The sequence below is a fragment of the Pseudorasbora parva genome, chromosome 19 (assembly GCF_024679245.1).
Source record: "Pseudorasbora parva isolate DD20220531a chromosome 19, ASM2467924v1, whole genome shotgun sequence".
NCBI lineage: Eukaryota > Metazoa > Chordata > Actinopteri > Cypriniformes > Gobionidae > Pseudorasbora > Pseudorasbora parva.
In genome coordinates, this window is record NC_090190.1 from 8,189,224 (window position 1) to 8,204,360 (window position 15,137).

The 15,137-nt window shown below is 37.2% G+C and overlaps 1 protein-coding gene across 1 annotated transcript in view; it reads right to left on the reverse strand.

The window, feature by feature from the left end:
• The window catches only part of phf14 (PHD finger protein 14), a 112,550-nt gene that overhangs the window by 82,378 nt on the left and 15,035 nt on the right, over positions 1-15,137 (reverse strand). Inside the window, exon 5 of the mRNA XM_067426517.1 lies at positions 10,665-10,789. Coding sequence (XP_067282618.1) covers positions 10,665-10,789 — 125 coding nt within the window. The remainder of the gene's footprint in view (positions 1-10,664; positions 10,790-15,137) is intronic.

The following is a 15,137-nucleotide window of genomic DNA, read 5'->3' on the forward strand; positions in this document are numbered from 1 at the left end:
CTTGCATTGTCAATGTACAACATGATCTTGGTCAAAAATGTACATACCTCTTGATGGAAATAACACCACAACATGTATTTCCATTAAGAGGTGCATCAATTTTTGGTGCAAGGCAATTTAAAATCTGAACTACAGCAGAAAATCTCTTTAGTGCCGAGCATGATGTTGCAATTGTGCCTGGTACAGTGTCAAAAGAACAAAAGACATCAAAAGCACAGAATGGTTTTGTTGCTAAACTTTTTACGACAAAGATAATAAGGCCATTTGACCAAATTGTAGCGTCACACGTCAAAGATGGAAGTGCTGGGCCAATGAAAGCATTTTAATGCTGTCCCCTTAATTTCCTCGGGTTGCCAAGACAATTACTGTGCTGATCAGGTTACCATGACGCCTATTACACTCCGCAAACGTGCTCCATGCCACCAATAAGGGTGGCAATCAGCTCCTTCTCAAAACTGCAGAGATAACTTTGTGTTCCTAATACAGCAAACCAGCCCCCGGGCATTGGTGAAATGGAGAGAGAGGCAAGCAAATAAAAGTTCAGGTCCTTTACATACTCGGCACAAAAGACCCAAACAGCAAAGTGTGCAGAGAATGCTTAAGCATGGCTTCTCTCTGAGACCTAACCAGCAGGCTAAAACACAGCATTGTGTAGATAGAACATGGGAATGATAGATATTAAGAGTGGGAGGAAAATTATTCACATATGAATCACGATACCATAGTCTGTCGATTCGTATCGATTCAAAAATGTCAAAAAGTCATTTTCTAAAGTGTTACTTTAACTTTGCAGTATTACTTAAAAGTTATTGATCACATTTAATACTTTTTTTTAAATCATGCCACTTTTGACTGAATCACTTTTGTATCTTCAGTATTAATGAATTCATATTTAACAGTGAAGATTCATATTAGTCTTATCAGTCTTATCAGTCTTATTAGATTAGTTGGTTTCAGTAGTATTTCTAAGTTCTACGTTTATGCTGTAAGACATGTTAAATAAACCTAGACTACTGTACCTGAAAAAAAAACTTTGTATATGTTTTTTATATTGTATTTGTCCTATTGTTATTTTTTTCCATTTTATTTACCAGTTGTAAATATTCAAGTTTTTATTTCTGTATCAATGAATTTTCAATTTGTCTAAGGGCTGCCTTATTTTATTACAAAAGACTGCCAGTTATGTATGTAAAGATTACCATAAGCTTAAAATGGCATTTGTTTTATAATATTGGATTAACTAAAATGGGAAGAAAAAACTAATTTCAAGGTTGACAGTAAGTTTTTTTTTCTTCAAGACAAATTCAATTGTCTACTGCAGTTATATGAGAAATATAAAAACTGTAAACTAGAATCAACTGTGCACATATCAAATTGGAAATTGACTTTTTAATCGAATGTGAAATCAATAATCGATTAGGATCAAATCATGAGGTACCAAAAGATACCCACCCCTTGTATATATTAAAATAAGAAAGTTGAAGGGAAACATTAAGGTGTGCAATTTCGTGCCGATTGTGTATGTTAAAATATGTTGAGTTCAATTTAGGTTTGCCAGAATCATTCAGGTCACTTTATCCAAGAAGAAACAAGTTGTGTGTCCCTTAACTTAAGCGCACGTGAAGAGCACACAGCATCTCTCATCATTGGGAGCAAATAAGAGGCTTTTCATACCCTCATCTTGCAGTCATTTTGAACCATGTGGTAATGGGTACCATTACAGAGCCCAGCCCGACGTTTATTTTCTTAAAGAAAGGTATTATGGGAACACTGCTGGCAACAGTTGGGTGCGTATTACTGACTAGGCTTTGAACCATAGGGCTGGAGCTCGTGATGATCAGTTTGCTGGTTTAACTGACTTACTGCTGAACCGTCAAGCAAATCTCCGATGTTCCTTTTGAACTCAGATACAAAGCTGGACCTGCTAAGCCACAGGGTGCTGGCTAATATGAGCTAAGCTGGAAAAAAGTGATGACTATGGGAGAGCTTCATAATCCCTGAGGAGAAGATTATCCTTGTCAGAAATGACGAGCTTGGCAGTTAAAGAGCGGCCTGGGGAAGGGTGGTGACAAAATCAAGAGGAACACTTTTAAGATTCAATAGAGAAAGGTTCAGGATGAGTTCAGAAAGAGTTAACATGCTAGGCTGATATGAGTATGTGTGCATCAGAGTAAGACTGCGATCAGACAATGAGGGAAAAAACTGCTGGCATTATGCATGGTATGTGTGTTCTCTAACAATCTATTTGTTAGGTGTCAAATTTCACTCTCAAAAATTTGATTGAACAATAACAGCGAATGCAATTTATCTTCAAGCTATAAAAATAACAGTGAGTTGCTTTATTTGCATCTCTAATATAATGTATATTACACTTCATTACAGTTCTGACTTTAAGCAAATGATTCTGTGCTGAGATCATGAAATATAGTATTTTCACAAAGGTCTTTAATGAAGTAGCTCATTATTAGGTACATAGTTGGGTCTGAGAATGTTTCATAGTGTTATTTACTATATTAAACTACTAATGTGATAACGAAAAACTAACGGCCAGATGTGGCGGAATTGTAACAACTATTTTCCAATTAAAAATTTGAAAGCATTGATGAAAAGTGCATGTTAAGACACCTACAACAGAACTATAAAATAAACCAGTAACCAGTATCCATTTAAAATATTAAAGCATTGGAAAAAAAATATATATTAAAGCATATAAAAACATATATATATATATATATATATATATATATATATATATATATATATATATATATATATATATATATATATATATATATATATATATATATATATTGTTTTAAAAGTCTTCTATGCTCACTAAGGCTGCATCGATTAAATATACAGTAAAACAACATATTTTCTCATAACAGCGAGACCCTATGTCGTTAAAACAACATATATTTGCTCCTAATAAGGACAGTGTGTAACTTTAACCTAGTAATGACGGTTGACCCTGGTGCAACCACATAATATCATAACTATATTTAGGCCTACTGTAATTAAGACATATAGCCTATTCAAGAAATGTATTAAAACAGAAAGACGCTATAGTTTCAGCCTTACTCAAAGGCAGAGGAAAGGAGGCCAGTTACGCACATCAATCCATTCCAGATGATCTTGGTTTGCATCTTATTTTATATACAGACAATTATTTGATGAAACATCGATCACAATTCAAATACAATTTATACAAAACTATATAAACTTTTAATAAAGTCTTTCTAGAAAATAAAACTCGAAGTGGTCAAAATCATGTGACCCCAAGTCTTAGACATATTGCGAATCTTATTTCTTAGTCTTGCTGCTCACTTTCCATAATCAACGTACAAATTAAAATAATAATATCACAGGCTAATGTTTAGTTCTAAACGTAGCCTAGAGTTTCGTAGTTAGGCTATGTTTTCTTTAACCCACGGCCGATAAAGGCTCAGGCATTTCATTTTCTTCCTTTAAGACTTTCTTCCTTTCTTTCCTTTATTTTTTATATAAAAAATTAATTAATGCATGTGATGTAATGCTGAACATTCTGCAGCAATTGGTCCAGTCTTCAGTATCACATAATCTGGGTATTGTGCATATCTGGGTATTGTGTTAAAAGGTTCTCCACGCATCCTGCTTATCATTGTTTACAGGCCTCCAAAGTACTCACCAGCCTTTATTGAGGAATTTACAGAACTGTTATCAATAATTTCCTCAGAGTTTGACTGTTTTGCTATTGCTGGGGATTTTAACATTCACATAGATAATATTGAATCCAGTACAACAAAAGAGCTCATGACTGTTCTTAACACTTTTGATTTGACACAGCATGTAAATGGACCCACACACAATCGTGGACACACCCTAGATTTACTTATCAGTAAGGGTCTAAACATTTCATCGATTGTTATTAAGGATGTGGCACTGTCTGATCATTTCTGTATTTTCTTTGACATATCAATCACTCCTGCCATTGAAGCTAGATCTGTCTCTGTCAAAAAGAGATGCTTAAATGAGAACACTAATGTGCTGTTTATGAAGGCTTTATCTCTAAAACCAAGCATATCTGCAGACTCTGTTGATTTTCTCCTTGACTCCTTTAACTCAAAAGTTAAGAGTGTAATGGATGATATTGCCCCTCTGAAAGTCAGGAAAAAGAGTGGCAAACAAAAGGCACCATGGAGAAACTCAACAGCAGTTCAAATAATGAAAAGACAATGCAGAAAATCTGAACGAAAGTGGCGGAAGACAAAACTTGTAGTCCATTATAACATCTATAAAGACAGCCTTCATGCTTTCAATGTTGAACTAGGCAAAGCTAGACAGACCTTCTTCTCAAATATTATAAACAAACACATAAACAACACGCGCACTCTTTTTGCTACTGTAGACAGACTAACAAACCCCCTGAGTCACATTCCCAGAGAAATGCTCTCAGACAGCAAATGCAGTGAGTTTGCTTCCTTCTTCTCAGAGAAAATCAAAAATATCAGAAAGGCGATCAGCACATCCTCTAGTTGCTCTGGGGTCAGTCAGATCAGACCAAACCCTCGGAAAATTACTATGTCTGATTTCAAAACAATTGACGGTAAAATTTTAGAAGACACAGTACAGCATCTTAAAACATCAAACTGTGCCCTAGACACACTCCCCACTTCTTTTTTCAAAAGTGTGTTTAACTGTTTGGAAGCAGATCTCCTAGAAGTGGTGAACTCCTCACTTCTCTACGGGACTTTTCCAACCGCCCTTAAAACTGCAATAGTTAAGCCTCTTCTGAAAAAGAGAAATCTAGATAACTCCATACTGAGCAACTACAGACCAATCTCAAATCTCCCCTTCATAGGCAAAATCATCGAAAAAGTTGTTTTCAATCAACTAAACAAATTCTTAAACTCAAACGGATTCTTTGACAATTTTCAATCTGGTTTCCGACCGCATCACAGCACAGAGACAGCGCTCATAAAGATTATAAATGATATTCGCTTGAATACTGATACAGGCAAAACATCAATTCTGGTTCTACTCGATCTCAGTGCTGCATTCGACACTGTTGACCACAACATACTTCTAGACAGGCTGGAAAACTGGGTCGGGCTTTCTGGGATGGTCCTCAGATGGTTCAGATCATACTTAGAAGGGAGAGGTTATTATGTGTGTATAGGAGACCATAAGTCTGAGTGGACGTCCATGACATGCGGAGTCCCACAAGGGTCAATTCTAGCACCTCTCCTGTTTAACCTGTATATGCTGCCACTGAGCCAAATAATGAAAAAGAACAATATTGCTTACCACAGCTATGCTGACGACACCCAGCTCTACTTAGCACTGTCACCTAATGACTACAGCCCCATTGACTCGCTGTGCAAATGCATTGATGAAGTTAACGACTGGATGTGCCAAAACTATCTTCAGTTAAACAAAGACAAAACCGAAATCATTACATTTGGAAACAAAGATGAAATTCTCAAGGTGAACGCGTATCTTGAGGCTAAAGGTCTGATAACAAAAAATCAAGTCAGGAATCTTGGTGTGATTTTGGAGTCAGACCTGAGTTTCAGTAGTCATGTCAAAGCAATAACTAAATCAGCATACTATCATCTGAAAAATATTGCAAGGATTAGATGTTTTGTCTCCAGGCAAGACTTAGAGAAACTGGTTCACGCTTTCATCACCAGTAGGGTGGACTATTGTAATGGCCTTCTCACTGGCCTTCCCAAAAAGACCATTAGACAGCTGCAGCTCATACAGAACGCTGCTGCCAGGATTCTGAGCAGAACCAGAAAATATGACCATATCACACCAGTCCTCAGGTCTTTACACTGGCTTCCAGTTACATCTAGGATCGATTTTAAAGTACTATTACTTGTTTATAAATCACTCAATGAGCTAGGACCTCAATACATCGCAGATATGCTGATTAAATACAAACCCAACAGATCACTCAGATCAGCAGGATCAAGTCAGTTAGAAATACCAAGAGTTCACTCAAAGCAAGGAGAGTCTGCCTTTAGCTATTATGCCAGCCGCAGTTGGAACCGGCTTCCTGAACAGATCAGATGTGCTCCAACAGTAGCCACATTCAAATCCAGACTCAAAACACATCTGTTCAGCTGTGCATTTACTGAATGAGCTCTGAGCCACTGTACGTCCGACTGATTGCACCTTATCTATGCATCATTTTTTAAATAATTTTTTATAACTGTTTTAGTTTACCTGTTCTTTTCTTTGGTTATCATCATTTTATTACTTTTAATTCTCTTTACATTGTATTCTTTTTCTTATGCATTTTTTAGCCCTATTTTAATTCCTTTCTATGTAAAGCACTTTGAATTGCCATTGTGTATGAAATGTGCTATATAAATAAACTTGCCTTGCCTTGCCTTGCCTAATCCTTCTAATATGCTGATTTGCTGCTTTAGAAACATTTCTTATTATTATCGATGTTAAAAACAGTTGAGCTGCTTAATATTTTTATGGAACCAGTGATGTGTGTATTTTGATGAATATAAAGTTTAAAAACAAATGTTATTTGAAATAGTTTTTATGTAACAATGTAAAAATGTAAATGTCTTATATGTATTCCATCCATGGATGCTGAAAGTAGAGTTTTCTTCAAGAAAAACTGTATTATTTAAGTGATAAAGCCTAATATATTAAACGGAGTACGCAAACCAGCACAATAAACCTTTGGCTGTTATACTTGTGGCTATAAACAGTACATTTTAAAGTTTATTCCAAGTTGTTTATTTGTTTATTTAAAAAAATGTTTATTTAATTGACAACTGTAACTTGTATTGAACCCAGCAGATTCCTTTAAGATGAAGTCCTTTGACTCTTTCTATCTTTGTCAAATGATTAATGAGTAGATGTTCAGCTCAGTGATGTATTTCAATTATATTCACTCCGTTTCTTCCCTAAATGCGAACATTTTTCATCCAGGATGAAGAAGATTTATTCAATATATCAAATATTAGCCATGTCAGCATGTAAATCAGGACCACATTCAGGAACAACAGAACCAAGTTGGGGGGGCACATGAATGAATAGGGCCAATTAGAACCAAAAGACTTGGCAGATGAGAAGCTGAGAAAAACAAAAAGAGGTAAGAGTGGCAGCTGACTTGATGTAAATCAGCAAAACTGATTCCCAGCTACTGAAAAATGGCCTTTTGAAAACCAGCACTCTCTCTTTCACAAAACAATATAATCATTTTCATAACCAGCAATGCGTGGCATAAATCATTTTCTCATAAAGAGGTGAGCGAAAAGAAATAAAATTAAACATGCAGGTGAAAAAAATTTCAAGGTTCTATCAAACCAGATAACATTTTAATTTAATACTTGTTTAATTCTGTGAAGCTGGTTTTGTATTGGGGATGAAAACAGTGTGATTCAGCAAGGCACATTTTTAAGAACAAAGGCTTGAATTTTCATGATAAATTTTCTTTTCTTTTCTTTTTCAGCAGTGCTTGAAATGTTTAGTCAACGAAAGTCAAAAGCGTTTCACTAGTGCGGCATGAAGCTATTAAACACATTACATACTTCTCCATTGCAAATTATAAAACATTACATTTTCTGGCCTTCATTCCATAAGCACTTTTTGTGAACCAAAATCAACTAATTGAAGGAACAATCAACCCTGAAGCACTATGGGGTTAACGATATGGTTTTCAGGTCTTATCGAATACATTACTTTCAACTCGATTTAAGTCACAGCATTGCCTGAGCAACTCTATGAATTTAAATCTAAGTATTTCTAGCCATTAAGATATGAACTTGATTCTGTGCTTTGGATAATTGTATAATTGTGACATCAAGACTTCCAAAACCAGTTGAAACCACAGCGACAAAAACAAACAAAAGAAGGAATCCTAATACGGTACTTTTTCACAACACTGGCTGTGGTTTGCATGTAACCAAATAATCCATTAGTAATCAGATTGACGGCTCAATTGGACTGAAAAGCCTTCATGTAACACATTAATCAATCCTATTGAAAGGGGTGGTTTATTCCTCTTCTAACTTAATCGACAGAACACTTGGGCTGCGTCCAAAAGCTGGAAAATGATGCCTTCGAAGGACACGTTTCAAGTCATGAGAACTCATGAGATGTCTGCATGAGAAGGGATGTTTTTACTGATTGATAAACATCAACAGCATTGCGTACAGCATATCGGTCTATGTGCTCATCTTCTCCCTATCAAGACCCGAAATAGATAAATATTAAAGGGATAGTTCATCCAAAAATTCCATTTGACCTATGATTTACTCATCCTCAATTCATCCTACACTGTAAAAAAAAATCCAACTTATGTTTTGTATGACAAATTCAGCTTTTAAAGTTAATTCAACTATTTAACATGAAAAAAGTTGAGATAAATAATTGACCCTAAGTTGAGAAAACCCAAAAATGTTCTGCAGCGGGTTGCCTCAAACTTTTATGGTCTTAACTTTTTTTAGGTGTATATAACCTTCTTCTTTAAGAAGAATACAATTAAACGTATTTAAAAAAATAATAATAATAATAAAAAGTCCATAAAAGTGTACATACGCGTATGACAGTTAGCAGAATTTAGACATTACAGTTTGTAAAGTTTTAAATATGTATATTTTTTTCTTACACAAAAAGGTCACTGCTTCAGAATGCCTTTATTAATTCAAACAGAACCGTGTGGATTACTTTTATGATGGATAGATGCACTTTTATGGACTTCAAAACAAAAACAGTTATTCACTGCAATTATAAAGCTTGGAAGAGCCAAGACATTTTTTAATATAACCCATCTGAAAGAAGAATGTTATATACACCTAGGATGACTTGAGGGTGAGTAAATCATGGGCTAATTGTCATTTTTAGGTGAACCATCCCTTTAAGTCTGCTCTTTAAAACAAGGAAAAGAAGCAATGTAGTAGAATAGTATGTGTAAAAAAACAGCAGGAAACTTTGTGGAGCGTGCGCATGCCAAGAAAATCTATTCTGATTAGAATGTGACAAACGTCCACATCAACCCAATAACTTTATTTATCATTCATGTAAACACTATGTTAGATCGCAATGCATGGTACGCATGTAAACATAGCCAAAGTAGCTTATTCTAGACAAAAGGCATTCAACCTAAAGTATACTGTTAGCAGTTCAGGACCTTGTAAACCTGCAGGCACACCATCTGAGGCAGAGACTATGCCGCAACCCTAGGGTCACATGCACCACCGGGTCATTGTGACAATACAATCCTCCTTGAAAAAGGCAAACTGAAACTTATTACAGGAAGCAAAGGAACAGTGCTTGTGGTCTGAGCAATGAAAGATCAGATAAACCAAGGGAGAAACATGTTTTAACCTTGAGCAAAATACTTGACCTGAATTAATTTAGCAATTATCCATATGTACAAAAGGATAATGTAAGCTCTTCTGCCAGGTGCACTGGTGTGAAAATAGACGATGTGCAAAGTGGCTTCAATACATCCTGTTACAATCCACATTACAAATCCCTTCAAGCAAAACCGTTTAACTTCTGATGAGAAACCTATTCATAAAACTACCCAAAACATAGACCTATCACAAGAACGGTCATAACACAACATGATATAAAGGGAGAAACAAAGCTATTTTTTCCTAAAGCAAAATTTTTGTCTGGTTTTCACAAGACTACGTTTTAAGAGTGTTTGCAAATGAAACCGAGATGACTGATTTATTTTCCAAATAAATACATTAGATCTACACCAAAAGCACAACGTTAAAATTATTAATACATTAGATCTACACCAAAAGCACAACATTAACAAAACGTATTAATATTAGTATAGTTAATATTTACTCTGACAATTATTCGATTGGAATACAATATTGTCTAAATCATGCAAACTAAAATTTCCCATCAGTCTGGTTTGGTTTAATGTGATCATTTGATATGTATTATAGATAAGAAATGAACACATAATACACTCAGAATTATTATAGTCATTATAATTGTAATAATCGATACATTGAATATTTACTGTTAGATTGATGCGTTATGATCCATTAATGCATTTTAACACTTAAAATAAGAATGTGCATTTTAGTGACTATAACCCAAGCATAAATTTGGATATACAAGCTGGAGTAACTGTTAATTGAAAAGTTACCCAAGAAGTGAGACAAAGCAGAAGACAACATATTTTTAAAAAAAGACATATTCATGAGGCCTAAATTTGACCAAAAAACCCATTTAAGCAAGTAACCAACTTAAATGAACTGCACATGTTTGGGGAAATAATTAACTTTACGGTCCAGAACTCATTAGGGTCTTACTGAAATCAATACCAGCAGCATGGTAAGTGGTGTTCCAATGAGTGCAAAGCCATTACTGAATGATGTGATGCTTTTTACTGTGGTACGGTTTTAATAAACTCACTCCACTGAATGACAGTGGCGACCATTACAACACAGCCAGTAAAATGTTTTAATGAACTACTAAAGGACATAAAACCAACAAACAAGTCGAAGGCGGAAAACAAGGACTCATAATTAGCCTGAATAGCCTTTGCGGACCAGATCAAGTATGGCAGGGAGTGTCTCTTTTAACAATTCTCGGGGTAATGACGAGCGTGCAAATAGAGCGTGTTAGAGTTAGATGCTAATCAAAAGCATTGTGTGGAGCTCAGATGGGAAAAACGTGTCAACTACTGGAACCAAGAGGCTCCGCTCTTCCTCTCTGCTCTGATCATTTATGAGTCTCCAACGCATCTCTCTGATAGTCTTTCCCTTTAGAGTTTGAGTGAGGCCATATGCGAGGTCAGAGCCTCCACAGACTGCCAAGATTCAGAGTCAAGCTGTGAGACACTTGTGCGCATCTAAGGATGACAGCTTGTCTCTTATCTTCGGTGATGCTCTTGTGGCCCCTTTGCACCACTACTTTATCATTCCATTTTTACCTGGCTCCTCTCCAAGAGCATCTCCGAAAAGCGGCGTTATCCAAATATTGCAAAGTTAAGCAAAACTGCCACTTGAACTTTCCCTCTATAAATAGGCAGATTAGAATCCAAATCCTTTGTTTCAGGAGCCACCAATGCTCCCCAAAGTCTAGAACGTGACATCCCATTTTTTACTGCGCCAGTCTGCCGAAAACAGTGTCTGCTCAATGCTCTTCAAAGCTCTACGGCTTTAGCGAAAGCAGCCTGACCCAAAATAGCTGATGTAAAGAATCAGCAGCCAAGCGCTGGTCTGGGACAGCAAACTATGAGCAGGCTGCGAAGTGCATTACAGAAACAGTACCTTATTCAGTGGCACTTGTCTAAAGGTCACCTTTTCAAACTAGTGCACAAATATCAAGCGAGCATTTGTGACGCAGTCAGCCATGAGGGCCGCCGCCCCACCTCCTGGACCAATCATGCCATCTCCCACTGGGAATAGTGGTACCACAGAGCAGTTGGTACTAGCAGGTGGCAAGCAACTCGCCCAGGTCAAAAAATTTGTTCTGAAACAGCTGTCCAACCCCTTGGAAGCTGCTGGCTTTCTCAATCCTGATGTCATCTATATGAAAATACCATTCAAGTTAATAATATTGGTTCAGTTCAAAATAACATAAAGAGTTAGACTAGTGACTATGTGTAGTTCACCCAAAAATGAAATTAATCATCATTTAAAGGGTTAGTTCACCCAAAAATGAAATTGATGTCATTAATGACCCTAATGTCGTTCCACACCCGTAAGACCTCCGTTCATCTTCAGAACACAGTTTAAGATATTTTATATCAGAGCATATGCAGTCTATGCACACTGTAATGTCCATGTCCAGAAAGATAAAACCATCATCAAAGTAGTCCATATGTGACATCAGTTGGTTGATTAGAATCTCTTGAAGCATCGAAAATACATTTTGGTCCAAAAATAACAAAAACGACGATTTTATTCAGCATCAGTCAAACTTCAAATAAAGATTCAAACGGCCATTAATCAGTGAATCAATCAATGATTCAGATCGCCAATGTCACTTGATTTCAGCAGTTTGGTTCACATGTCAAACTGCCAAACTGCTGAAATCATGTGACATTGGCGATCCGAAACATTGATCGATTCCCTGATTCACAGAATTCAAGCGGAAATTATGCTAAATTATAAACAACGTTTGTGAGGAGCACATTCAAATGGTCTAATCAGCGCGAGAGGAGCCGATATAAACACAGCCAAGAGCTGACTCACCAAGTTATCTCCAAAGTTTTCTGCATCCTTCTGCCACCCCTTTCCTCACTCTCGGTCTGCGATACAGGGCAGAACTCTGGGTTTGGGCTACATTTCGAGCTCAGAGCCCTCGATTGCTTTGGACAGTGCGCCTAATATACTTATTTTTTTACTCTATTCAATCATTTTTACGTGTAAACTCGTAAAAACAACTGCTACATCTAATCTGACATTATTTAATTTATTTTTTATTAAAGATAGGCCTACATTTATTATCACTATTGCCTCAATATTGTATAGTATCTTTGGGTGGATTGTGGCAACAGCCATTAGGATTGTTTATGATTTGGTCTTAGTGACTTAGGAGTCCTCTTGACTACTCCTAGCGGTTTGTAGATTTAGGAGCGAGTTTTTAATCCAGTACCTGTCCTGTAGACCCGTTCGCAATTTGGTGTTGGGGGAATTTCTCATTTGAACTGAGTTAGTGGGTCCCTAGACATGAAAAATCACAGAGGTGCTCGTCCGCCATAGTGCCACGAATGAAGTAGTGGTCAAATCAAATATGGCCGCCGATGGATGATGATGAAAATCCAACTTCTATGTTTCTGAATGTATATACACATGTAATACCTCCATTTAGACTTCCTATTGTATGTGGAATTAATTTCTGATATTGTTATGACCATAATGGTTGAATTTTAACCTTTAACAGGCATGGTCAAGGTAATTTTCCTATTCAGAAGACCTTGGCCATAACTTGGCCATTATTAGGAATAAAAGCCAGATGCAATAAGTTTAATTCTACTAAATCTGACATTTAACATTCATTGCTAATATTTTTTTAACATTAAGGATCATCTTGTCATTGAAATATCAAGGTCAACATATTTTTTTATTAAAAAATATTTTTTCTTTATAGTCACTTATTATTGTTTCCTTCAATTATTTGTTTTAATTATAACAAGACATGAAGAGAAGAAATGTAACAATTATAAACATCCTCTTTGAAGTTTTAGTTTAATTGGGTGTTAGTACAATGATAAACAATTGGGTGCAAATAAAACTATGTAGTAATAGCCTGACAAGATGTAGGGCCTGGGAACTTCCCATTGGCAGGGCTCAATCTGAGAGGCGGGATAAACGGTTGTCTTTCAAATTCACTCTGCACGCGATAGGATAGCGCTACAACCAACCAGAGCAACGAAGGTGAAGTGGAACTAGTTGATAGATTAAACTTTCGCTGTATCCGGTCGGCAAAACTCCGAACACATCTTCCCTTCTTAAGAATGATTTCAGTACCGTTCTTTTCTGAAAGAAAAGCTTAACTCTGAGTCTTCCAGAGTCGCGGCCAAAGCCAATTTGAAAGAACGCTGTTTGCCAGCTTCTTTGTTTACAAGTAGCACGCGGAACCTCCGCAACTCTGCTGTCATTATATTAAGCCCGCCCACCGACTCTATACACAATTTGATTGGCCTGACCAGAGTTTGTTTTTTACAGCTCACAATTCAACGAAGAGTTGCTAGACTACCCTGGCTGCAAATTAGCTTTCCTGCCGCTAGGGTGTATCTAGATTTCTAAGCTAAAGAAGCAATAAAACTGATACAAATTACATCATATCAAATGAACTAAAAGTGCACCATATAGTCTGATTTCTCTCAAAGTGTACTGTATGTGTTCATGCATGTTAGTGGGATGGGTTTTTACAGGATGATTTTTCCATGGCAGAATATGGTGCATGAACTTCAGCAGCACAAAAGCCACATCGGCGATTGTCACACTTGCCTGCACACTTACTTAAGCCCCTTTCACACTGCACGTCGGACCCGCAATATTCCCGGAACATTGCCGGGTCGCCTTCTGTGTGAAAGCAACCACGTCCCGGGATTGATTATCGAATTCGACCCGGGTCGGGGACCTAGTAATATTGCGGTATTCGACACGGGACGTGCGCTGTGTGAACAAAAGCCGAAACTAATGCCGCAACGTGTACGTAGTTATCGTGCGACTCCTAGAGCTTGTTTTTTCAATAACACAACCCTGCAGTGCCAGAAGAGCTCGTTGGTGTTTTAAACGCAGAGAGTGTTCGTATACAAAAGAAACTAAAATTAAACAAGCAGAAATGTGCGCAAACTGGACACAAGTCGAGACCACGGAGCTCCTTACTATCCGCGCTGAAGCGGAGATCGCTCGCCATTATACGTCACATCAGGATGTCACGTGTCAACTCGACCCGGGACCGTTAAGCGTTGTGTGTGAAAGCGCACATATTACGGCATTTCGCTGGCAGTGTGAATAGGCCAAATCTAGCGGCCCGGGAACAAATGCCGGGTCGCATTATCCGTGTATTTGCCGAAATCGCAGTGTGAAAGGGGCTTTACTGTGAGCAGACTTGGTGGTATGGGCTTCAGACATTTTGATGGCAGGGGTGTGCCAAAGTTGCAAGCAAGTGGCATGTCGTATGAACCAGAAAAGCCCCTCGTTGGATGTGGCCTCTGATCCCACTACTTGTGGAGGAGAGCATCAATTCCAGAACTTCCTCTGGTGTAGATTTCTATCCTGAAATCATCAAATGTCTTAGCTGCATCTTGCTCTGTCAAGGTGTCTGCCTCTTCAAAGTTGGCTAAGTATTGCACTGGGTCAGAAGCCATAGCAGCATGTTTAGTCCCCATGTTGCTCATACAGTCATCTCCAGTCAGAATATGTCCTTTAACCACTGTCTTTGTCAGTGACGCATCAAGATGATAGCATGCTCACTGTTGATCAATTGGTGCGATGTTCTATAGTGAGATGAAGTGAGAAGTATCTTTTGATACTCCTGGTAAAATACAAGAAAAGTTAAATCTTGTCCTCTTATTTTTTGTGAACTCTGTCTAGTATTGTATACACAATACACAGTATAAGGGCAGACTATAAATTTAGTTAGTTCGCATGTACATGTCTTTTGAGATTCTTCAAAATAGGAAAATGACTATGACCATG